General features: G+C 50.7%; 2 protein-coding genes across 5 annotated transcripts in view; one reads left to right on the top strand and one right to left on the bottom strand.

The window, feature by feature from the left end:
• The window catches only part of SLC39A11 (solute carrier family 39 member 11), a 390505-nt gene that overhangs the window by 10270 nt on the left and 354368 nt on the right, over positions 1 to 25867 (top strand). The gene's annotated exons all lie outside the window — the stretch shown is intronic.
• Positions 982 to 16137, bottom strand: SSTR2 (somatostatin receptor 2). Of its 4 annotated transcripts, none has more exons than XM_045983911.1 (3): positions 15880 to 16137; positions 10806 to 11886; positions 982 to 3187 (listed from the first exon to the last, which is right to left on the bottom strand). In XM_045983911.1, the coding sequence occupies exons 2-3, from the start codon at positions 11796 to 11798 to the stop codon at positions 3086 to 3088; spliced, it is 1095 nt and encodes a 364-aa protein (XP_045839867.1). In that variant the 5' UTR covers positions 11799 to 11886; positions 15880 to 16137; the 3' UTR covers positions 982 to 3085. The 4 variants fall into 4 exon arrangements, with proteins under 4 accessions (XP_045839867.1, XP_045839868.1, XP_045839866.1 ...); XM_045983912.1 differs by lacking the exon at positions 982 to 3187 and adding an exon at positions 3199 to 3260; XM_045983910.1 differs by lacking the exon at positions 982 to 3187 and adding an exon at positions 11966 to 12151 and having other exon boundaries at positions 7116 to 11886.

The following is a 25867-nucleotide window of genomic DNA, read 5'->3' as shown; positions in this document are numbered from 1 at the left end:
TCCACTAATGGCAGGGGTAGGAGCCGTAGTTTAATATTAGCCAATTTGGAAAATGGTTCGTTGTTTAACAACCAAAAAGTTTCTGATCTTTTTTTTTTTTTTTTTGCTGTGATTGAAGGTGAGGGAAACCTAATATTTTCTAGGTATCTCTGTGTGCCCGATAATGTGACAAATTCTATAAAATATTTTCTTTCACCCGGGCTCTTACACAACTCCGTGAGGTTCATGGTGTTTGCCCTGTTTTGCAGACAGGGAAGCGTGGGCTCGGGAAGGTCAGGCACAGCTCAGGGGCAGAAGGGTGATGCGGCAGAGGGGTTCAGAGCGCGGGCTTGGGTTAGGGACGCAAGTTCGCCACGCCTCGGTGTCCTCGTCTGCCGAGCAGGCATCAGCTCCCGGGGGAACTGAGTAAGATGACGCCTGTCAAGTGCCCAGCACGGAGACTGGTCCACCGTGAGCACTCCAGATGTTAGCTCACTTTCCTTTCTGGTGTCAGGAGATCGGTACCTAAGACCCTGTTTTTCAGCAGCTAGAAATTTTGTTGTGATTTTGAGTGAATGAAAAGAAGATGAGAAGGTGATGAACAGTTCTTTTCCTTGGCCTAATTTTAAAACACTTGATATTTCCCTGGCCTCACTTTTGCCGTCAGCTGGATGGGCACATCCTCAGGGTACGCTGAGGGCACCCCCTTCACCGCACGCTTTACCATGACCTGGCCATGCTCTTCCAGCTCGGCTCCAGAATCTGGAAGCCATCACATCAGCTCGTTAAGGATCGGCCTGTGCACCAAATGGGACTCAGCGGTGGTTGTCTATCTCAAAATCTTGTTTTTCTTTTGCTTCCAAATGATTGCTAAGACATGTAGAAAATGTCTTACAGACTTTTCATGGGGCTTAGAGTTAAAAAAAAAACAAAAACCTAAGGTTTCCAGTTTCAATGTTTCGGGAAACCTGGAAAGTGTGGGTTATCTCATGACCTAGGACCGTGGCCCATTTTCCTGAACGTGTAGAGTCTTTTTCCGAGGTAGACGGGAGCAGAGGTGAGCTCACACAGGTAGACTAATAATGAGTAAACTTCAGCCCGAGTCCCTTCGGTGGAGAGTATGATTTCATGGGAAGGTAGTTTATAGAGCAGTACACTTGCAAATAAAAAAAAAAAAAAAAGCGAAGTCACTAAAAGGCAATGTTTGCTTCTTGCTTTCTAGCGTACACAGTCGATTATAACAGCAAAGATAGAGGCCAATTTATCTGACATACAGAGAAACGAACGCACTCACAGAGATAGTTAGAGCTTTTTTGAAGGCAAAGGCAGTTTCAGCAATCTCATCTCAATACTGGACATGCAGGAATGACACGTTAAGGAGAATAACCACATTCACAATACCACAGGAGTAACAAAAATAGCTTGTGTGCCTGCCTACCCTGACATGGTAAAACCGTCTATCACAGCCACGGCATTGACACGGTTTTTGCAATGGGGGCTGCTAAAGGCTTTTTTGGATGTTCCCTGGTTTCCTTGTGTCCAGAGCATGGAAGGAGAAAAAAACCTCCGTAAAGCCTTCACAGATGTGGTAGGAGGGGCCCAGAGGCTCGGATTTTGTGACCTCTACCACCTTCAGGAAGGGGGACGACGGCCACAATGTCAGCCCTGCTCAGACAGAGAGGGGTGAGATGCAGCGTGAGTGCCCATGGAGGACGAGCTTTCAGTCTCCCGTGAGAATGACTGATGGACTGTTGTGAAAACCCACCATCGTTTCCTCTGAGTGACAGCCAGGGAGTGACGGGCAGACGAGGGAACACGGGAAGATTCCATACACGTTGGACTGTCATTGGACACACTGTCAGAGCCAACTCCGTACTCTGTTCTTTCTAATTGACGTGGTTCTCAGGCTGTTGGAAAGTGGAATGGAGATTTTTTTTTTTTTTCCTGGAGAAAAGGCTTCCTAATCATGAGAGTCGCATGGTCTGCTTTTGCCTGCCATTGGGAAGGAGGCTGCTCACAGCATTTGGTTGTGTGGCCGGGCTGGCTGGTCTCCTCCTCCACACAGACCTGAAAGCCGCCTCCATTATTGGGTTGTTCTAATCAGGGACTGGTCTCTCCTGGTCAGCTGTGTAGCAGACAGCTTCTGTCTGAGGCTGGGACCAAAAGCCAGGAGGGACGGGGACAGGAAAGAGGTCCGGGTCGGCGTCATCCCCTCGTAAAATGAAATGTCCCACTGACTATTTCCTTCAAAAGCTCTTCTCACATTCTCATTTTATGAAAACCAAGGGGGGGCCTTTCTGTTGTTTAAAGGTAGGCATCGTGGACATGTCAAAAGAAGGCATTTTTAAAATTGTGTCAATAAACATGAGAGAACACTGATTTGGAAGACAGATGGAGGAAATTGCTAAAGGACCTGAACTCTGATGAGCTATTTTTACAGGATCAGACTCCCTGTCACCTTCAATGACACTCCCCAAGTCCCTCGGGACCTCAGATGACTTGGCGTTCTGGAAAGCGAAGCCCACCTCCGACATTTGGGTTTGCTGGGGATGCAGTCCGCCTGCCACTTCAGGGCCTTGCTTTGGTGCTTCTCCAGCAATGAGGGTTGACCTCACTGGTCCTGGAGGCAGTGAAGGAAGCTGCAAAATCCCAGATCCTCTAAAAACCCATTTCCATGCTGACCCAACAGCCCAGAACCACGTTGCTGATGGCAAACCAGATTTTGCTTCTACTCCGTTGGGCTGGAAGTGTTCTGTCTAAGGTTGAGGAGGGATGGGTTTCCTTGGCTGCAAGGACCGCCCGCCCCCAGCAGAGGCCACATGCAGCACCGCTGGGGATACGACGCTGTCACCTTCTGCCCACCGACCCCTTGGAGTGAGGACCATGCAAAAGGTGGCTGTGCGGAGGTGCAGAGGCGAGGAAAAATGAACCACCTGCGGTCTGTTGCCTTCCGGAGCAAGCCTCATAAATACGACGGCGCCCATCCAGCTGGAAGTTAGGAAGAAAGATTCAGGGGACTATTTTAATCTGTTCAGAGGGGTTTAAGCTGCAGCCAAACAGAGTGAGTCTTTATCCAGTCTGAGCCTTTGCTCCCGAAGTGTCTGGATTACAGATGGGCAGCACAGCTGTCTTCCCCATCACATACTGGCAGGTACTCAGAAAGCACCAAAAAGGAGCTGATGTAGATGTCCTGAAGCCCAGAAATGCCCTGTAGTGGGACGATGGACAAGGGGAAGACTTCTTTTACGCTGGCGAGCCTCTTTGTGGAGGTACGTTCATGCCTGAGGGAGAGAACTGCGGTTCATTTTCTTGGAGGCCAGGCACCTCCGCTTCCCCCAAAGTGTTCAACTTCAGATTTGTATTAAGAAGCACAGGGGCACAAAGCTGTCCTTACAATCAGAACAGTACAGTCATGGCATAAAAACAGACCCAAAGGTCAGCAGAACAGCACAGAGACCTCACAGACCCACGTCTATATGGTCAACTAACCTATGACAAAATAGCCAGGAACAGACAACAAGGAAAGGACAGTCTCTTCAATACATGGTGTTTGGAAAACGGGACGGACACATGCAAAAAAAAAAAAAAAAAAAAAAAATTTGGACCTCTGCCTTACACCACATACAAAAATCAACTCAAAATGGATTAAAGACCTAAAAGTAAAACCTGACATCATACAATTCCTAGAAGAAAACATAGGCGGTCAGCTCCTTGATGTTGGTCTTGGCAATGATTTTTTTAAAAGATTTTATTTAGTTATTTGAGGGGGAGGGAGAGAGAGAGAGAGCGCACAAGGGCAGGGGGAGGGAGAACCAGACTCCCTGCTGAGCAAGGAGTCGATGTGGAGCTTAACCCCAGGACCCTGGGATCGTGATTCAAGCTGAAGGCAGACGCTTAATGACTGAGGCACCCAGGTGCCTCTTGGCAATGATTTTTTTTGGGTTTGTCACGCAAAGCAAAAGCAACAAAAGTAGAACTATATGAAGCTGAAAATCTGCTGCAAATAAAATGAAACGGCAGCCTACTGACTGGGAGAAGACACCTACAAATCATATATTGGATAAGGGGTTAGTGTCCAAAATATATAAAGAACTCATACAACTTAATAACAACAAAAATCTGGTAAAAAGGGCACCTGAGTGGCTCAGTGGGTTAAAGCTTCTGCCTTCGGCTCGGGTCATGATCCCAGGGTCCTGGGATCGAGCCCCAAATCGGGCTCTCTGCTCAGCAGGGAGCCTGCTTCCCCCTCTTCCCCCGCCTGCCTCTCAGCCTACTTGTGATCTCTGTCAAATAAACAAATAAAATCTTTTAAAAAAATCTGGTAAAAAGTGGGCAGAGGATCTGAACAGATATTTCTCCAAGGAAGACATACAGAAACCGGCAGTACGTGGAAAGATGCTCAGTATCACTCATCATCGGGGAGAAGCCAGTCAAAAGGTACCACCTCACACCTGTCAGAACAGCCGTTCTCCAAGAGACAAGAAAGGAATGTCGGCGAGAATGTGGAGAAAAGAGAGCTCTTCTGCCCCATCGGTGGGAATGCCAACTGGGGACAGTCCCTTGGAAAACACTCTGGTGGTTCCTCAAAACATGAACGACAGAACTACCCTGTGATCCAGATCTCCCACTTCTGGGCATCTAACCACCCAAAGGAAATGAAAACAGGGTCTCAAGGAGGTATCTGCTCCCCCATGTCCACGGCGGCATTATTTATGATAGCCAAGACGTGGAAGCAACCTCAGTGACTGTCAGCGGATGAATGGATCAAGACAATGTCACACACACACACACACACACACACACACACACACACACACACACACGTATTATTCATCTATAAGAGCAGAATGAAGTCTTGCCCTTTGTGGCAAAGTGGCTGGACCTTGAGGGCATGGTGCTAAGTGAAATCAATCAGAGAAAGATACATATGGTTTGATTTCACTTACATGTGGAATCTAAAACCAAAAAAACCCCACAAAACCAAGCTCATAGATACAGGGGACAGACCGGTGGTTGCCAGAGGTGGGAAATGGGGGGTAGTGGGTGAAGTGTTTGAAGGGGCTCAAAAAATCTAGATTTCCGGTTACAAAGTGAGACAGTCAAGGGGAGGTAAGGTACAGCACGGCCGCTTGAGTCAATAATGCTGTATTGCCTATTCGGAAGTTGCCGAGAGTAGATCTTAAAGTTCTCATCACAAGAAAAAGAAAATTCTGGGACTACGTATGGTTAGGAGTGGACTTGCTGTGGTGACCTTCTCACAATGTGTGCAAATACCAAACTGTTATGTGGTACACCTGAAAGGAATGTAGTATCTGTTGGTTAAACCTCAATAGGAAAGAAAAAAAAAAAAAAAGGCAGCATGGGGCCAGAAGAAACCCCTGTTAGGCCCTGTCCTCAGTGAGAACCATTTGAAAATCATTTTGAGTGATTTTTCGCCAAAGAAATTGTGTGTTTTTTCTTATGCAAAACTCTGTTAGCGAAACGCGTGCTTCCCGTTGGGTGACTGGCTGGGATGATTTGTAGTTTTGCCAACTCTACCTTTTTTTTTTTTTTTTTTAATTGAGGTGGCCTGTTACTCACAGGGACAGATAGCAGGGTGGTTTCAGGAATGCAGTCAATGATCAGGCACGGGGTATTTGGAGGGAAAAATTGGCTTGTACACAATGTCCTCCTCCCCATAAAAAGGAAAAAAAGAAAAAATAAAAGAGAGAGTGTATATCCCTAGACTTCAAGTGAGTTATTATAGTTCTGTCCCTTCCCTGAAAGCCAGAGCACGTCTGCATCGAAAGCCTTGCCTACAAGATCGAGAAGGCGTATCGCGTGTGAGCACGCGTGCATCATGGTGTGTTCCACGCACGCACATGAATGTGCCTGCCACGCGTGTGCTCTGTGGTGTGTGTGCCCTGCATCGCGGGGGTGCGTGTGCTTGGGAGCCCAGAGCGTAGTGAGCCATAGGAGACTGGCCCTTTGTCCTGAGAACTAGGATGCTGGTGAATGTTGAGAAAACCATGAAGTGTTGGTTAGGTAATAAGGGAACCACTCAGCTTTCTTGCTAAAAATAATACCCAGGAGGAAAAATACCTGCCCTCTCAGTAATGGCCACTGTCCCTCGCCTGGGGACGGGAACCTCCATGGGAACTGGTACCCGAGCCATCCATGAGGAAGGAGGGGAAAACACGGCCCAGGAGGGGCACTGCCGCTCCTCCGAGGTGAGTCGCCGGGTGGTCCGGGAGAGCGGACCCTGGACGTCCTCTCGTGAGACTAGCACTTTCCCTCTGGGCCCCTGTTCTGGACACTTTGCAATCTGACCTTTGTAAGGACCTGGGACGACGGTGTCTCCCCTGAGTCCAGGCCTAAAGCTGTCTGACCAGGACCACAGCTCAGCTTCCTTTCTTTCTTGACTGCCCTACAAGGGACCCGCTCTGTGGCTTAAGTGACTGGAGGCCCCAGGCACTGAACAGTGGGAGTGGGCAAGGCCGTGGGACGCCAGTTCAGGTTTCTTTGGGAGTAGATCTTGCCTCACACTCGTCCACAGGCTTTCCTACAAGGTGAGGCCCATTGTATATCTGACCAGTCCTCACAGGCCCTGGGGGCGGAAGGGAACCACCTGCCCTTCACCGGACACCAGTATCCTGGCAGAGAGGCCTTCTCCTCCCCTGCGTCTGTCCCCTCAGTAATGCCAGGAAAGAAGAAGGATGAAAAGCGAAAGCATCCCCCCTTCCTCTCCACCCCCCGAGCTTGGGTCTGTGTGATCCGTCTCATGCTGGAAATCTCCGTCCACTGGGAGGCAGACGTCCACAGAATCCGGTGAGCGAGCCGCCGCGTTTCATTTAATTCGATATTCATTTTAAAATCAATACCTTTCTGTTCGGCTTGGTGGAGTCTTGGCTAATATTTAACTCTGTTTTGAAGCCCAGCCCAGATACGTCCAACCTGATACATCGAAGGGGGAAAACTGGCCGATCAGGCTGTGTCTGGTCACTGCGGAGCTAAAGGAAGCCTGGTGGCCAGTGCGGGGTGGGGGAAGGGGGCACAAACACTTGTCCTGGAGCTGCTTTTCCCAAGTCCTAACGGTCTGCTGACTCTGGTTATGGACACACGGAAGCTTTTCAGCTGTTCAGTGGAATATAATCCCTGGGGCCAACTTTCCAGATGAGCTGCTCGAAAAAAAAATATGAGACTCTGCCTATGGGAATGTTCCAAGAAATCCACATATTAGAAGGGGGACAACCCGTGTAGGTGAAGGTTTGTTCTGATAGAACATTGGATAGGAAATTTGGTATTTTTTGAATCCGGCAAATGTGGGGATCAGACAAGTAGCCCAGTATAAATGATGACTTCTAAGCTCAAAAGCTTGGCTAGCCACCTGTGGTGATTTATATTAGAGGCCACGTGGTCCAGAAAGACTAATGGGGCCTTCCCAACCATATATGGAGCCTTTTGGTGTTTCTCTTGCCTCCTTCCTTCAACTAGGCCAAAGTTCCCCTCTGCCTTCTGTCCTAACTTAGCCGTCCTGATCCAACAGTCACGCTGGGAGCTGATGAGGAACACGTATCCCGACAGACGTTCCTTCCTACCTCTCTCAACGACCAGACTGGACACTTTTCCAGCACGGGGCTCCCATCCAGCCATCAACACTTGTATTCCGACACGGAGGGGAGGTTAAATCTGTGTTAGCAAGTAGACTCCGGTTTCCGGCCGGCTCTGGAAGTCCCACGCCCCAGCCCACATCTTCTTCTCTGCATACATTAGTGATGGATAAATAAATCCATGCAGAAATAAAAAGAGGTATAGTTTTAAAATGAGACTACGGGAAAAGCGACCCCACACTACATGCATAATATCCCACACTATTACGTCATGAAAGGTCATCTACAAGTTCCGCTCAGGACTTTCCCAGCAGCCACAGCCACCGAAGAGTAAAGGATTCCTCCTCCTCCTCCTCTTCATCCTCTCCCTCCTCCTCCTCTTTCTTCTTCCAAAACCAAAGGAAGGAAATGCAGTGTCCTCTATCCCCCAGTGTCCCTCTGCTTGTCCGCCTAGACTGTCCCAACCCGTGGCACAAACTCCGCCAAAGTTTCAGCTCCACGTTCCATATCCACCTCTCCGGGTTACTGAAACACAAGCTAACGTCATTCAACACGGGCCGCAGCATCCCATCCTCTCTCCTGATTCCTCTCTCGCCACATTCACCCAGGTGTAACTAGCTCTTGACTACCCGCGCTCATGGGTAGGTTACAGAGCAGCTCACATAATCCAAATGCTCAGCTGCCCTCAAAGCAATGAGTGGCCTTGCTTTTGGGTTCTCTCCCAGCATCCAGCAGAATTATGTTCATAATTAAATGTTGAGTTGAGGCTCAGCTTACATTTCAGAATCAAAATCGTGTTAACGTTGAAATTAAAAGGTTTATTCCTTCTTTTGGAAGAATGAAAGCCACCAGAGAGCCAGCTATCCCTGAAAGAGATATTTCAAAAAGCGGAGATTTCCTTTTCAGAGCACAGCATATCGGCTGTTCAGAGCACAGCGTATCATAGCAATCTGCCTGCTGATTTGGACAGAAGTACAGCTTCAGCCTTAAAGGCCCCTTAGAATAGCCATTGTGCTGATGAGCCCTGACCTTAAACCTGGATACACATTCTATTTGAAGACTTCAGCTGGCCTCCTCGGAGGCAGTGTCTGATTGCAGGGGCCTGAGGGCTACACGGTTAGTCTGTCTTTCCTGAAATTATTTCTGTCAGTTCTTGGTCCCTTGGAATCACTTCCCTAAAGAAAAAATAAAAGTCAGCCTTTCTTCAAAGACCCTGGAACATCTCATATTATTAGTAATGGTAATGTTGGGCTTAAAGCATTTCCTTTCAAATCTTTGCTTGTTTTTATGACAGAGGGGGGAGAGGAGGAGGAGTGACCTTCTGTCTGTTGCGGCTGCTAGGAAGTCCTCAGTGGAACTTGTAGCTGACCTTTCCTCCAGGAGTAGTGGGAGATCTTACCACGGCGCGCCTGGGCCACGGCTTTGCTTAGAGTTGCATCTTCTAATTGTACCTCTTTTAATTTTTGCATGGATTTACTGATCTGTCATAATATCACTGAACACACTTCTCTAGGCCACAGTAAGTACTTTTGGGAACGAGGTGGTGTGAAAAGTATTGACAGGCAGCCCATTCACAGTGACCGTCACCGGTGGAGTTCTTAGTCATTCATTCAAATGGCCCTTGCTCAGGGAGCCAGAAAGAGGAGAGCTCATTTTTATGGTAAAACCTATACACGAGACACTAAGAGTGAGGCTTTTCCGAGAAACCCAGAGGTGACGGTGCCCCCACAAACACACGAGTGTGTATTTGTTCAGACCCTGGCAATCGGTGAAATGGGCATCATCTCATCTTACCATTTGTCGGTGAGCTCATCTACCATTTCAGGGACAGAAAAATGTCATCGATGGTGTGAAGTGCCTGTCCATTATGACTGTGTGTGAGGAACAGCTCAGAAAGTGTGGAATTAAAGGTGGATGTTCGTAGTGCACTGTGATTTTTTTTTTTTAAGTGCCTACATTTCTATCAACTCCTTAAAAAAAAATAGAGGAGTCATTGAACTATATTTCCATTCTTTCATTAGGAAGCCATGTCGGGCATTTTTTAAAAAAAGGAATTTCATGCTTTCTGTAAAGATGTCATTTTGCTTTATTCTCATTTATTTTCATGGTGGGGAAAAATGCTTTCCCCACAAGAATTGCAGTCCCTTTTTTTTTTTTGCCTTTTGTGTCAGTGATTTCCTCTACTCTCCTCTTCCATGGCTCCCTAAGAAAAACTAAATAAAGGAGAAAAAAATGCAATTTTATAAAAAAGCAGGCTTTGTTTTGATAAATCCAATAATCGACGACCCCAATCATTTATGTGTCCTTTTGAGGAAATGAATAATTCTTTGATTATATCAAAGAAGAGAAAACACATGAATTTATGTTCTGGGCCCTCAACTCCCTTCTCCCTCTCCCTTCTTACATTGATATAACTTGCCTGAAATTAGGAAGGCCAGTACCTAGGGGCAGAAGTGGGTTGGAGAGACTGGAAGCTTTAAGGAGACCTCTTTAAGAAAAAGAATACAAAAACATCTTCCTTTTACAATTTTTTTTTTTTTCCAAAACCATGTGGTCATGTGAAAATACTGCCCAAGCATGAGAGATCCCTGAAGCTTAAACTTTATTGGCTTCGTGGCAGGTCCATTTCTGCGGGTACCATATTGGAATAAACGTCCACCTACACTAGGCACACTTCGATTACTACTCGTGTACTCTGGAACACAGGAAACATAGGTCATGACTATACAGGGGCTAGAGAGAAGTAGAAGAGATACGTGTAAATGTTAAGACCACAGGTTACATATTAGGTTTTAAACGTGCAGATAGACTTTTCTATCCTTGTTGAGCTTCACCATTTCTACAGATCACACCCAGGCATGATCTCGTCTTCCCTGACTTGGAATTGTCTGCCTGCATTTAAATGTTCACTTTAAAGGGAAGGGGGGGGGGGTGTCATCAATTTAATACATTATCTTTCACTCAGACAAGCCGACTCAAACACTATCCTCTGATTGGACTCATGCTGAGCAATTCCCTATTCTAGAAGCCAGGTGTGACGGATGGGAGGAAGCGAGGGGTGGGGGGAGGGAGCACATGCCACTTGGCAGAGCTTGGCGTATTATTTCTTTTTCAAGCCGTTCAGATAGTGGTCTGGAGGTCTCCATTGAGGAGGGTCCTCTGGGTCTCCGTGGTCTCATTCAGCCGGGATTTGTCCTGCTTACTGTCACTCCGTTCCCCGTCATCTGTGCCGCTCACCTTGACCAAGCAGAGGACATTCTGGAAGCTCTTCTTGAAGTTGTCAGACAAGAAGGCGTACAGGATAGGGTTGGCGCAGCTGTTAGCATAGGTGAGGACCACCACAAAGTCAAACATGCCTTTAAGGGCTGGGGTGGGACTGATGGCCACCGAGACAGAGGAGACATTGAAGATGTAGAAGGGAAGCCAGCAGAAAATGAACACCGCCACCACTATGGACACCATCCGTGTGACCTTCTTCTCAGACTTCTTCCTCTTGGAGGAACCCACTCGGATCCCAGAGGACTTCACCTTGATGATAATGAACAGGTAGCAAAGACAGATGATGGTGAGGGGTACCAGGAACCCCAAGATGAAAGTGTAGATAATGAACCCTGTGTACCATGCCCCAGATTCACCTGGCCAGTTGATGGTACAGCTGCTTCTCCCCCACTGGTTGCTCCGAAGCCCAGCATATATCATGATAGGCATGATGACCAGCAGGGACACTCCCCACACGGCCACATTGATCATCTTGGCCGTTCGGGGTCTTCTCCACTTGGCCGACTTGATGGGGTGGACCACAGCCAGGTATCGGTCGATGCTCATGACCGTCAAGCAGAAAATGCTGGTGAACTGATTGATGCCATCCACAGTCATGACCACCCGGCAAATGGCCTTGCCAAAGGGCCAGTGGACCAGAGCCACCTGCATGGCCAGGAAGGGCAGACCCAACATGAAGAGCTCGTCTGCGATGGCCAGGTTGAGGATGTAAATGTTGGTGATGGTCTTCATCTTGGCATAGCGGAGGATGACATAAATGACAAGTGTGTTGCCACACAGTCCAATGATGCAGACCACAAAATAGATGAATGTGAGGACTGCATTGCTGGCCAGATCATAGTACGGCTCCGTCTGGTTGGAGCTGTTGGCCGCCACCACAGAGCCATCAAGGTCAAATGGAGGGGAAAGCCAAGTGCGGCTCTCATTGAGTAGCTCATATCCCAAATCCATGGCTGCCTTACACTCTCAGGCTAGTTCCAGACAGCCAGAGCTCGTATTCTCACCTTAATGTGTCCTGGCAAAGAATCCACTGTGACATCTGCAAGGGAAAAAGGAAGATGGGGCCATCAGTCAGAGGCTACTCGAGCTCTCCCCAGCCTTCTGTGTTTCTGGTTTACCTTCTCATACAAGACTCTTCAGTTGTTTTCTGCCTATTTGAGCATTAGAACTACCGGCCCATTCTCATCAGTGTGCAGGCGTCTTGAGTTGTTTTTCCAGCGGGAGGTGGGGGGGAGGGGTTTGGGTTAAATCATCACAGTTTATCTTGTCATCTTTGGTGACGCACATGTGGGAGATGGCTGTGGCTGCAAAAAACAAACAAACAATGCACCCCCCCCCCAAAAAAAACCTCCCAAAACAAACCAAAACTAAAAAACAAAAACAAAATCCGTCCTTTGATTCCTAAGAAGTTGACTGGAACAGACTGTAAAAAGGCAGAATGTGGAGTCCAGCCCCTGACTCAGAAAGATCCGACACCAGCATTCCCGGCCTGCTCCCCACGAGGACGGCTCCGCGGACTTGCTGACTGCTTTGGAGTCTTTCCGTTCTGGAAACCCCTGAGTGGAAAAACCCCAGACTTTAGAGGTAAAACAAACCAGGGTTCCACCAGGAAGCCCGTATGACCTCGTGCCCGGCACCTAACCGCTGTGACTCTCACTGGTGACGATGGCGGCGTCTGGAAGGCTGAGGCACGAGATACATGGGGACGCGCCTAGCGTTGTGCTGGGCTCATAGTCGGGACTCAGCCAGTCTTACCTGCCCCCCCTTTCTCCTGTGCCATCTCGTGTAGCTGTCATCTGCGGAAAGCTGCCCGCAGAATGAGCAAATCTATGGTCCTAAATAGTAAAAATGAAAGTCTGGCTGGCCTTTGTATTTAAAATGTAGATTTAGTTTATTTTGATTCTTCTGTTTTCATTTCTCCAGTCCCCAGTGGTTGACCTCCACATGCCTCAGAGGGTCCCTCAGGGAGATGCTGCCCCAGAACGCTCTCTTCTAGCACCCCAGAGGATTGGCCTGGGGTCCCCCGGTGAAGGAGGAATACAGGAGCCAGGCACGAGGGAGGCAGGCTCATTCACAGAAGTGAATCCCAAACACCACAGTAGCTCATTCACACTCATTATCCCCTCGATCTTCCCAGCCGTCCTGCGAAGTGGGATAACCATCCCCATTTTACAGATGAGAAACGGAGGCTTAGGGAGTTGAAGTAATTTGCTTCTGTCCCCTGTATACAACAGGTGGGACTGAGATTTAGACATGGGACACCCAACCCTACTGCACTTTTCGCAGTATCCTATCCGCTGCTCAGTGGGCTGGAAAACTGAGTGACTGATAATTGGGCTTTGGTTTAAAACAGCTGACTCCTGTTTTACCATCATGCTGGGAAAGTAATTTTAACACTACCGGCTTGGCTTAAGATCTAAAACAATAGCTCTTCACTTAAGTAAAGAATTTATCTACTGTCATGCAAAAACCAGGGCTGGGGGGGCTTCTTTGTTCTGCACAGCGGGGATACAGGCATGAATGAGCCATGGCTGGTGATGTCCAGGAGGTTACAATTTAGGAGGGGCGACAGGCAGAGGAAGGCAGCTCATCTAGGGTGTGAATTTCGTGAAGAAATGAACCCAGGGCTTGAGGATGCCGTCCTTTCTTGGAGAATTCAGAGAAGCCTTCATAAAAGGAGGGTTTGGGCTGGGTCTTGAGTGTATGAAGAGTGAAGCAGGGAGGGCAGGAAGGAGGTCATTCCAGAAATAGAGAAGACGGTAAAGGGTGGCGAGCTCAGCACGTAGTGGGAATAATTCATTAAGCGGACACATTTCTCCTGAGCAGGGCAACCCCCCCCCTTGCCTGAATGAAGATTGGAAATGGCTCCTTTATGCTTGGAGACACTGCTAATTAGCTAGGGGGGCCTTCGCCAGCAACAAGTACTCGAGGACCCTTGCCTACCTTTGCCTCTGATTCATTCTGCACTGCTCAGGTGCACTGTTTATTCCCTCTGTGCTCATTTCCCTATCAGAAGACTGTCTGTAAAGTGGGGTCTGGGCTTTGTGGCTGACCTTTCTGCTAAGTACTTTGGGGACCCAGGATTTAATGTCTGCATTGGGTAAAAAGCAAAATCTGGCAGCTCTCAAAAAAAAAAAAAAAAAGTTGTAAAGGAACCATTTTTGGTATTCCTGGATTAAGTTGGGTTGTTTCCACCATTTTTCTGTCTTATGGATACTTTAATTCTACAGACCCAGAATCCCACTGAAGCCACCCGCACTGGACAGTACATTAACCACTAGCATTTCCAGGGTGTGTCTATGTAACATGCAAGGTCACACTCCCAAGTCTGGGTGAGTCTGAAGACCCCTGTGTGGCAGAAACTCTGTCTAGAGCTTTGGGGATGGGGATGATGATGGTGCCGGTGGGTGGGGGAGGGTCAAACGCTGACCTCCAGCTCTAATTCTGCCTTTTGGGCTGGAGTCTCAGTGGCTTGGAACTGCATGGGGTCAATGTTTTTCTAAGCGGGCTAGGAAGCAATCACAGACAGCGGGCAGAGGAGGTAAGCTGGAGAGCTGGTCTAGAGTGGGGAGGCTCCTCCAAGGAAGGAATGAGTTTAAATCACAGTGACTCTGATTTCATTAACAGTGAAGCCTGCTGCCTCAGGTCTCCGAGTGACTTCTGCTTCATTTGGGTCCCAGTGAAAGTGGAGCCCCATGTCAGGCAATCAATACTCGTTGGATTGTGGTTCGATTAAATGCACAAGGAAGTTTGGGTTTCTGCTTGCTTTATTTTTCCAGCCCAAGAGTTACAGACCCTGGAAATGGCTGGTTGTTGGTTTTCTCTGCTGGAGAGGAGAGTGAGAATGGTCTGGAGCATCCCTTCGTTCTCCCAGAGCCTAAGAACTGAGCATGGGGATGGGGACCGGGCATCGGGAATCATGCTAAATCCTCTTCCCCTTCAGCTTCTCCTTTCTCCCCAGCATTCCACCCCCGCAGTCCTCATCCATCCCCATTCATCCCCCACTGCCATTTATCCAGTGGCCTGCTGAACCCAGTAGGTCTCACCACCCCCAGAGCCTAGCCCCACCGGCGGGAGAGACAATAGCCAGGTGCGGGCCACTGCGGGGTGGGTGGGGGGCTCCAGTGCCTAAGAAAAGCCCAAGCAGCGCTGGCCAAGGGCGTGGGGGAGAGGTGAGACTCAGGACAGCCTGTTCGGTTCTTGGGACTGGCACAGAAAATCCTCATCATCCAACTCGATGGCTCTTAGATCAAAGGGTTTCCTAAAGAAATTCCCTGCTATTTCCAGGAGGACGGTGGGAGAGATTCCAGTTTCTAAACGCAGGGAGGGGGTGGCGAGACATCAGGGACCACTGGGAGTGGGGTGCAGCTGCCTGGGGACTTAGCCAGTGCCTCGGGGGCGCGGGCCACTCAGGGATTCATTCTTTCCAAACATAGGCAAACTGTCCTCTCCTTCTGAGTGCTGGGGGAGCGGATCCTAGACCGTTCCAAATCCGTCTCATCTCCGGGGGGTGGGGGGGGGGAGGAAGGACGGAGAAGCGCTCCCTTTTCTCTGCTCCACCACCTGCTCCCCCCAGGCTCAGATCTCGGGATGCACTCCCGCAGAAGCCCCCAGAAGAGACAGCCCCCTCCCCACCCCAGCAGCCTGGCTCTCTTCGCGTGGAGGCTTTTTTGCAGGTGGCTGGGAGGGAAGTTGTCCCTGTCGCAGCTACCTCCTGGAGCAGTCGGCTGGGGGACGAGGACTGGATAAGGGCGCATGCCAGGGACACCAGCCTGCGGTGGTGTGAACGCGTCCATTCCTGCACACATGACCCACAACCCCCACTCACGGCGGGACAGCCGCTCTCCTTCCTTGCCGCAAAAATCGTCCCCCAAAAGGCACAGGGCAGAGAACCCCACACTGGGACCTACTCTGAGGCACACTGAGGTGCGCGCCACCATGCAGCGCAGATCCACCCAGGTGCCCAAGTGCGTCTCACGCATACAAAACACACGCATGCACACACATATGCACACACTCCCACACGCCTCACCTTTGATTTTCCGCTGCAATCCGCCAGCTCAGCACCCAGCGACAGTCCCCAACCCAGCCGGGCACCCAGGCGCGCAGCCGCTTGCGGGGCACCTGGAGCTCGGCGTCCTGCGCTGCAGGCTCCCGCCCGCCCCGTGCGCCGCCCGGAGCCCGAAGGGTCCGCAGAACCCCCGGCGCCGAGCGCGGACTGGGACTGGGGCGCGGGTGGCCGAGCGATCACTCGCGCACGGGTGGCTGCGTCGCCGGGACTGGCCCCGCGGAGCCCTGGCCCCTCGGCACATTTCCCCACGCCACCCCCCCGCCGTTACGTCACAGCAGCCTCGCTCCGCCCTCCGGGCCGTAGGAGGACCGGGCTGAGCCGCGGAGAATCCGCTGGGGGCTGCGGGTAGAGCTCGCGGGCGCCGGGGGCGTGAAGGGTCCCCGATCTCGGCCTCGCGGCAGGGATACGCGCTGCTTTCCCTCTTACCGCTTTCACGGAATCGGTTGTGTTTCACCCAGCATATTCCAGGCAGCTGGGGTGGCGGCCCAGGGGGACGCAGACTCGCGCGGGGACCCCTGCCGTCTCTTCCCTCAGACAGGTTGGCAAAGCTGTGACTGCCTTGGGTCATCCCAGGCTCCAGGACTAGGGTGAGAGAAGGGAGGAAGTGGGTCTGGGGAAAAACCCTTTTCCGTGCAGTGGCCGGCACTCCTCCCCGCCCACCCAGTGAGCGAGCCTGCACTTTGGTTCCAGAATTCGGTTCAAGGAGCGCCAGAGGCTCAGCGGAGCAGCGACTCCTGCCCTCTCCCAGCTGTCCATGCTCAGAGGGGCAGCGACCATACAGCCTGTCTCCGGGCTTTGTAAGCCTGTTGGTCGGCACCTGCTGGATCGACTCAGCTCAACTCCCCTGCTGAGTGCTATGTTCGAGCAAAGCGGGACACGCAGGAAGTGGGAGCTGAATCGACCCAGTTCAAGTGATCTCATTTTTGACTGCGATGATTCAGCCTCTGTACCGATAGATTAATAAATCATAATCCTGCGGCCTCTCCTTCCTCAACCTCCTCCGAGCACGTGAATGCACTCAGCTAGCCTGGGTCCACTTTTAGAAGATGGGGAGCCGGCAGCAACAGCTATTACAGTATTCTCCATAGGCTGAGCTGCCTTGGACTGTCCACCCTATTATCTGATGTCCAAGTTCACCAGGTAAAAGTGAAAGTCCAGATGCTGCTTAGCAGGTAGGGTGAGCCCTAGAGATGGGTGAGTGACCCGGGAAAGAAACCACCAGGGAAGGTAGCAGTCAGCGGTAGGTTTCTCTCTAGGCCATGCTGGGTCTTGGGATACCCTCTGCTGGAAGTGGGGAACAGGGCTTTTCGTTGGCTTTGTCTCTTTCTGAGATGTGGGTTATGATGGGGCTCGCATCCCTCATCCTGGAGCTTAGGAGCTAGACAGAATTTAAGCCAGTGGCTGCCTCATGTTCCAAGCCATCTGGGAACCAGCTTCTCTTTGGACCCCTCTGTGTAGAGCAGAAGGGCTGGGGTGGGTCACTCACTAGAGGGGTGTGCCCCTGCTCATGGGCGGCTTAGAGACGGGGTGGTGAGGGTACAAGGAGGGCCGAGTGGAACTGGGCTCAGAACTCTGCAGCCTTGGGGTACATAGTTACTGCTGTCATACCTGTTGTCTTCTCGGGTGTAAAATCAGTGCTCCAGCCGGTTTCTAGGGAAAGCAAGACAAAGTGCCCACTCCGCTCTCAGATGTCTTCCCTTACGATCATGTTTCCTTTTCAAAAGGCTTAGACATGTCTTTTTTTTTTTTTTTTTTTTAAGTAAGCACAGTTTTGTAACCTACACAAGAAATGAACCCCTGGCCACTGGCCTTCAACTCCCCAGTCCTCCTCCTCATGAAGTGACCCTGATGGGACAATGCTTGGTTTGTTTTTACTTCTATTTTAGTATGATGAGTACGACACCATCAAGAGCGGACCGCTTCCGGAAGATCAAGATCGTCTTCTTTCAAGGCTGCTTGGGTGGTTCTGTGGGCTTGCTGGTTTGCAACCTCGGAGTTTTCTGGGTGATATCTAAACTGGTCCCCGTACCCGGAGGACAGAAACAGGCAGCCCACTCTAGCGTGGTAGGTGGTGGTTTTAGGAAGCAACAGAATTTACTTAGGAGGCTTGACTTAGGTACTGCAAGATGAGTACATCTCTGCACCCGTGGTGGAAAATCTTTTAGGTTTACATAGCGGCTTTAAGGGCCAGACGGCCTCCGATGACACATTATTCTCAAGGTTGCATGCTTGAAGTGGCTCCTAGTACTGGAACAGTGGGTGGAATGTACATGCCAAGAACAGGGAAGGAGGTAATGGGCTTCCAGTGGCCTGAGGGCGGCTTGCCGGTCAACAGGCGGTAACATTCTGGTGACTTCGACCTCCTCCAACAGTGTTCTTTATCCTGGAGATGGACCAGGGAAATGCCCCTTCCTGTCCTTTTCCTGTGACGTCTCCGCTCCTTGCCTAAGTCAGGTAAAAAGTGCCTGGGTCTGGAAAAAACACTGGCGCAATCCGTCTCAGGTGCACCTGTCTCTTCTGCAGGGCAGTGAATGGGGACTGAATAGCATTGACCTTGACAGCAGAAAACGTGTAATCAAGAAGGACTGTTGATTTTGTCTAGATAACAGATGCCTCCCCCTCCTGGCTTTGAATGCCTCCAAAGACCTGCCACCTGTAACTCGCCAGCAACCCTGAGGTTCCCGGTCCCTGTTTGACTCCCAATGGCTATTGTTTTGACTCCCCCACACCCCGCCTCAGCTGAATGAAGTCTGCACTGCCCCCCACCCCCACCCCCACCCCCTGGCTGCCTTTACTTCTCTGCAGCTCAGTTAGTAACTAAGTAACAGAACCTTGAGCCAGGAAAACCCAGCGAGTGAGGGAGGAGATAACCCGGCTCTGGCTTGTTTGATCTCTTTAAAGCAATTGAATAATACCCTTGCCTCGGTCCGCAGTTATCAGAGAGACAAGAGACCACAGGAAATCAGGAACAGAAGCAGGACAAAGGGCCCCGTGGGTGCTCAGCCCTAACCTGGGGAGGTGCTCCTCTTTGGCTATTCTGGTGAGAAGTTCACACTCTAGGAACCCGGTTGTGGATGCAAATGCCAAGCAGGTCATTCCTGTTTCTTAGCGGCTTAGTAAGTTGAATGGGGTAAAGTGTTCCTCTGCTATCGGTTCAGTGGCTGGAAGTCTCGCAGTGAAGCCTGGAGGGTAGGGAAGAGATGGCAGGGTTGGGCCTGATTGGGAGCCCCCAGTGTGGTTTTTCTGATCGCTGTGGGAACGCAGAGGGTGAAGTTGGCCGTCTCTATTTCTGTGGAAAGATCAACGCTCCTGTTGCGGAGGACGTACTGATGTAGAGAGGAAGAGAAGGCCCGGGGCGTGAGGGACACTCCTGTTTTCAGCTGTTCTGTCCCTTGTCACCCTTAAGCCAACTGCATTTTCCCCCAAAATCGCGATGTCAGCTTCTGCGTCCTGACGCCGAGACCGTGTCTTCTACCTGGTGCCACAAGAAACCCTTTCCAGCATCGTGGGCTTGACTTTTCTTTTGGAAACTATGCAATATGGTCCCCAGATTTCTTTTAAAAATCTGGACATTTGGCAGAGCGGGTTTCATGGTTTTTTCAGACACCGAAGGGGTTAACGTGAGGACCAGGTCTTCGTTTCTTCCCCTCCACCCCTTGACAGGTGCGGTTTAGGCCACTTCCCCCTTTCTCTCTGTTCTCTCTGTTCACAGCCTCAATCCACAGGGACGTCTGTGGCTGAGTGAGTAGCAGGAATTAGAACCTCCGCGGAAACCACTGCAAATAAATGTAGCATCTGGGATCATGGGTAGAAGACACCACGGCTTAGACTCAATTCCCTTTTCTCTTGTCTCCCCCATTGTGACAGACGGGCACATAAACAGAATCCTGGATCCAGAAGGGAGTTTAGGAATTCTCCAGTTTACAGCCCCCCTCCCATGATGATACAGGGAAAGATACGAGGCTCCAAGTGGCATCGTGACTTATCTGGGCTCAACCAGCTGGAGAGTGGCAGGGTCGAGTCGAGTCAGCTCTTCTGGGTCCCAGACCCATGCTCCTTCCACAGGCACCCCACCCCGCACGAGTGTGGGAGCTGGAGGAGATGATTCCCCAGCCCTCCCCCTCCAGCAAGAAAACGCTCCCGAGGACCGAGTCCCTGCTGCTCGCACCCTGTACAGGTTCCTCTTCTTCAGTCCCTTGGCAACAGAGTAGGAAAGCGTGCAGCCACCCTGCTCTGTGATTTTTTTTTTCCCCAGAGTGTTTCCTGGATCATTCGTTAAGATGCCCTGTAGAAAAAGAGCACAAGTTTGAAAGACACTTCTCCTTCTCTTAAATATCCACCACACTTACTAATAACCCTCATCGCTAACATTTCTTACGTACCCATTGTGTGCATGGAGAGTTGAGGGACTCCTATAGTCTTTATCTCATTTAATCCTCCCAGCTTTCGAGGTGTGTATCATCATTATTATTCACACTGCTATTTTAGGAAGCTTTGCAGCAAAGGAGGGTATCTGTCTCAAACTCCATGTTTCCCTGATTTATTTAGCCTCGGGAACTTTCCCTGGGAATAATTTTCAGCACGAAGCCAGTGTTCACTGTGTGCCAGCCACTGTCCTAGTGTCCAATAACACTTTGTTATTTACTCATTTATCCTCACTGCAGCCCTGTGAAGCACATCACCATTACCAATGGCCCCATTGATGACTAAAGCAACCAAGGCACAGAGAGGTTAAGTCACCTGCTCAAGGCCACACAGCTATCAAATGACAGAGCTTAACCACTCTGCCCTCCCAAGTACTAGGGCTGAGGCATGATTCTGCAGAAACCACACTTGCTGAAGGGGCTCCTTCCCCCCAATTCCCTGTAGTCACTCTCAGAGGCTGATTAAGGTGGGGTTCGGACTTGTCCTTCCCTCACGAATAGCCTTGATTATTTTAAGCTCCTTTCCCTTTAGTGTAACCCTGCCTCCCAACCTCATGAGATATGTTGGTGAGTTCCGCATTGCTTTCAAGCTGCCTGAGGCCCCGACAACCAACCGACCCCTGAGGACCCCTTTTCCCTTCCCCTTCCAGGCAGAGCCAGGTAACAATAGGTATGACCTGGTTCCCCCGAGCCTAGCTGCCCGATTAGCCTGCTCCCAGGGCAGCCCTTTCCCTGCAAAGGGGAGCAGCCTTTAGGGTTGGATTTATAGACTCACAGAAGCCCGGGGGCCCCAGAGAGCACCTAGCTCGAGGCTTTGTGACCAGGCTGTGTCCCAGCGTCACTTGGGGAGTCTTAAAAGCTAAAGATGCCCTGGCCCTGTCCATAACAATTGTGAGTTAATGGAGCTGGGATGGGGCCCAGTGAGTTTTTCAAGGCTCCCTGGATGATTTTAATGTCCGCTGGAGCTGAGCATCGCAGATAGTACAACCTTCCCATTTCATAGGTAGAGGAACTTTGGACCAGGGTTGGGGGGGTGTGCAGGGATGAAAAGTCTGTTCCGGGTCAGACAACATCCCATTTGGTCTCTTTATTCCAGAATCACTGGGAACTCACAACCCACCCCCTGAGCCCAGAAACCCTGCTCCATGGCTAGAGGGGGCTCTGGGCAGGGTTTGTGCAGGCTTGGGCCTGAGAGTTTCTGTTCTGCTGCTAGATGGGATCACAGCTGTCCCTCTCGTAAAGAAAAGCCCTGACGGGTGGCAAACACTCTTGTCTCATAGATGTCGGGGTGGGGGGGGCAGCACCTCAGTTCCCCTTGCCAAGTGTCCATTGCAGACACACCGTCTCTTGTAGGAATGGGCGTTTCGCAGCTCTGAGAAGCAGGCAGCAATTTCATAAATGGGCCAGAACCAGCAAATGGGTCTCAGTGGTTTCGTTTTTATTAAGAGCAGGGAAGATCAGAGCCAGATTTCATCCTGGCCACAGTGCTAGAATCACTGGCATGTTCTTTAGCAGGGTCTGTGCACCTGTGAGCAGCCAGGGACCTTGCCGAGGAATCCCACCGGGTCCTTTCTCTGCAGATAACTCCTGCCAGCCCTGAACATGCTCCTTGTCCGTTTCTCCCCGCTCTAGTGGCTGAAATGATCGTTCTTCCTTAATGAGACGTAGAATATTTACATTTTAACAGGATCTGGGGGATACATGGGTCCAGAGGAAAGGCTCTCCGAGTGGAAACGCTGGCCTGACACTGGCAGCGGGGTCTTCACGCCTAACGTCTCTGAGGGCAGTGCAGCAGCTCTCTGTCCTAAGGTCAGACATTTCTGCTGCCCAAGGGCCTCTGTTTCCCAAGAAGAAAGAGCCGCCCGGAGTTAATCCAGTAACTGTGGTTAATAGATTAAAATCCTGTTTCCAGAGAGGCTGCAGTTCCTCTCCTGGCCTCAGGGTGGGGTGAGCGCACAGAACTCACCGCCCCATTGGGCCTCTGCTCACGCTAGGCACCAGGCACCAGGCCTTGCAGGATGGGGCCCCAAAGCCCACCTCTCCACTTTTCTTATACCCCCCTCCTCCCCTCTGCACCCTCCTCCAATCCAGGGAGGGGACATAGCCTGGATAGAATTAAAATGACTGCAGAGCCTGGAACCCCGCACATTCGGAAGTCCTCCTGCAGAGGCAGCCTCTCCCTGTGTCCCCTTCCCCTGATAGTTGTGTCCCCTGCGGCATCGCTGACAAGGAAAATCTCCCATCTCCCTGGCCCCTGTGCCAGATCAGGATAGCCTCGCTGGGAGTGAGGCAGCCACAGCTTCTTGCAGCCTTGGTTGGGCAGAGATGAGGGGGCACGGAGGGCCAATGCAGCTTGTGCGCGGGGTATTTTTACAGCGGAATGGCTGTGGAAAAGGATCTAGAAGAACTGTCCAGGGAGCTTCGTGCCTGTTTCTGGGCTGTGTGCTGAAGCCCCAGGTGAGGCTGTCACTGAGCGGCACAGCGGTTTCTGCAAGGCAGAGAGGACAGACTTTCCTTTTCCGCGGGTGGTGGCTCCACAGTGACCCGTGGGCATTGATGGGGTCTCAGCCACAAGGGCAGGAGGGGCTTCGCTGAGCCACGTGAAGCTCCAGTGATGAGACTCGGCCACTTTCCAAAAGCGAGTTTTGACGGAGGGTTTCTCCCTGTGCAGGGAGGTGGCCTGTTGGTTTTGTTTGCTGGTCTGGCTACCAGTCCCCAAGCTTCGTGGTGCCTGCCTGCCTGCCCGTCGGAGCAGAGCAGATGGCTGGGCTGGAGAGGGGGACCGGGGGTTTCCATGTCCCCACGAGACATCGTGTGTCCCCCCGGCCCCCATAGCTGCCAGTGGCTGCTTTTGCCCCCTCCTCCCCTTGCTCCCCCTCCTCCCTCTCCCACCCCACTGTCCTTCTGTAGCCAGCTCTCTGCTCTGACAGATTGTCCCTGCAGCTGCCGCCAAAAACTAATTTCTCAGTGCCACTTTAGACACTCAATCTTTTTCCCTGGCAAGACCTTTTTAATAGGGGTTGTGAAGCATGACAATTCCTGGGTTTTGTTTCTAGCCTGCTGGAACATGGAACCCTTTTGAGTAATTGGAGTCAGGGTTTAGGAGGCGTCTTTGCTCCTGGTAGAGGTGGGCAAGCCCACCGTGGGGCCCGAGCCCAGCCAGACTGAGCCGGTGACCGCGGAGATAGGACCTGACTTCACCACAGGACGTTACAGATGGACTCGCTTTTGCGTCCTTTCCATCATGAATTCACTTAAACGGAACTTCAGAAATGTTTTTTCCATACAACTCTTCTATGTATACACGATGTACACAAATTTTAAGTTACTTATCAAAATACTGCTGGTTCCAGATATCAGACCATCCCTTAAAAAAAAAACAAAAAAACAAAAACGATGATTTGGCACCAGCGAGTCTAATCTAAACATTGTGCTTTGGGCTCCAAAGTGAATTTTCAAAGACGAGTTCCAAAAATGGCTTGGCAGTGGGGACACTGGGTGTTTTCCAAGAGGAGCACCTCTCCGTGCTGTTGGATTGTCAGACGGTTCGGGCACAGCCAGTCCTCGCTCCGGTGTTCAGCTCTGATGTGATTGGCCCTGGCCACGTGATCGTGCTTCCAAAAATTATACCCGTCCATGAACCTGCCGCACAGACACCCACCTTCACTCACTCATTCAGCCCTCCGTCCGCCCGTTCCTTCGATAAATAAAAAGAGCCGGTCAGAGGAAAGAGGAGAAAGATTGTTTTCCAATCAGCTCTGTGATCAGACTTTTGATTGTGTCCTCTCGCGGGGAGGAAACTCAGAAGCCCCCAACTCCGGCCCTCGCTCCTTAGCACGTGCTCAAAAAGCACGTGGGACGAGAATCGCGGTTGAGGTGACCCATCTGATTTGGAAATCAGATATTTTTTCGTGGCCCCTTATATCCCACACAGGAGAGAGAGGCGAAAAGGGCTGTCGTCTCCAAAACCGTCTTTGTCTCCATCCTTGGCACGTTGCCACAAGGCTGGCAGTCCATCAGAAAGCAATTAGTGGTGCCCGACTTAACGAGCATGTGATGCGTTTCTGTAAGTGGAGCGGGAGGGGTAGCCCCGGAGCCCTGAGCGGACAGAGGCTGCCTAGTGGGCCGGAGTTACTCTTCCTGGGTAATTTCTTCCAAAATCACATCATTGCCTATAATTTTGAGGCCCAGGGAGTAAAAGATAGGCTGACGAGATATGCTGATCTTGGGCTCCAGCTGGTAGGAGGATTTGTTGAGCCAGTAACATCTTTTTATTTTAAATTTAATTTTTGTCAAGTTCTGTATGGACGCGGTCAAGAAGTCGAGTAGTGGGAGTAAGCTTTTAAAGCAGAATGGCCAGATCGAGGCTCTGTGCTTTTTCATTTCTCATACGCTGCCAGAGGGGGACCACTTTCAGTCCTTTTTGGCTTTTTTTTTTTTTCCTATTTATTCACCTCCATGTGTACAAATGACATGCTCACACTTCTATTTCTTGATTTTCCTGTTTTCCATTCTTTTCCTCTGAGGCAGGATCCCCAGCTCACCCCTTAAACAATGCATTTCCCTTCCCCCTTCCCTCTCAGTATAGTTACCATCCTTTTGGTCAAATCAGTGGTCAGTATTTGCATTGTTATAACTGTGTAAATATTAAAGCTGACTCAAGCACTATTCTCTGCTGTTCTCTTCTTTCTTGTAAAGTCTGTGTTTTCCCTGGAGTTAATGATTACCTCTTAAAAAAAAAAATGAAAAAACGTGTCCACTTTTCTATGTAACTGTCCATAACTCCTCCTCAAATTCTGGCAGAACCGAAAGGCTTCTCGCAAGGTATTCAGGCTGTTGGGTTTTGTTTCAGGCTTGGAGGCATCCTTTCTGGAGCTCTTGGTCCTTCTGCTCCGTCTGGACTGATTGTCCTGGATGTCGGCCATGGGGCCCCCCTGTTGGGGCTTCTCTTCTCCATCATCCTGAGGCCTTTCTTTTGTGTTTTCCAGTATTAGTTGTCTGTTCCCTCTCCCCAACTCTGTGTCTGGACAGCTTCTTCGTTTTAGTGGAGCCACTCCTCCAGGAGCTTCTTGAGGAAGGGCATGTGGTAGCCAGCCTCTAAGACGATCCCCAGGAATCCCCATCTCCTGGTCCCCTCCCACGTTTTACTGGGATTGGTCTACGCAACCAATAGATTTCGACAAAAGTGACGTGCCGCTCCGGACGTTGGGAGGGGATACAAGACACTGTGGGTTCTATCCTGGTGACTGGCTTGCCCTTCCTTCCTCTTCTTTCATTCCCCTTCCCCTCCCCTCCTCCTCCTCCTTCTTATTTGTCTTTCTCTGTCTCTCTCTTTCTCTGATCATTCTTTCTGAGGACAACCAGTTGCCATGTCACCAGCAGTCCATCGTGGTAGGAAACAACAGCCTTATGAGTGAGCTTCAGTCAAGCCTCAGATGACCGTGGCGTCCCTGACACCTTCACGGTCCCGTCATGGGCACCTCCCCGCCCCCACCAGTACCAACCAGCTAAGCCACCCTCAAATT

The sequence above is a fragment of the Meles meles genome, chromosome 18, assembly GCF_922984935.1.
Source record: "Meles meles chromosome 18, mMelMel3.1 paternal haplotype, whole genome shotgun sequence".
Lineage (NCBI taxonomy): Eukaryota > Metazoa > Chordata > Mammalia > Carnivora > Mustelidae > Meles > Meles meles.
The sequence above is the reverse complement of the archived record's forward strand: the minus strand, read 5'-3'. Positions and strand labels throughout refer to the sequence as shown.

What these genes read in the sequence shown, in the direction of transcription:
- SSTR2 (XM_045983910.1), bottom strand. Translation starts at nt 11,798, where the DNA reads ATGGATTTGGGATATGAGCTACTCAATGAGAGCCGCACTTGGCTTTCC.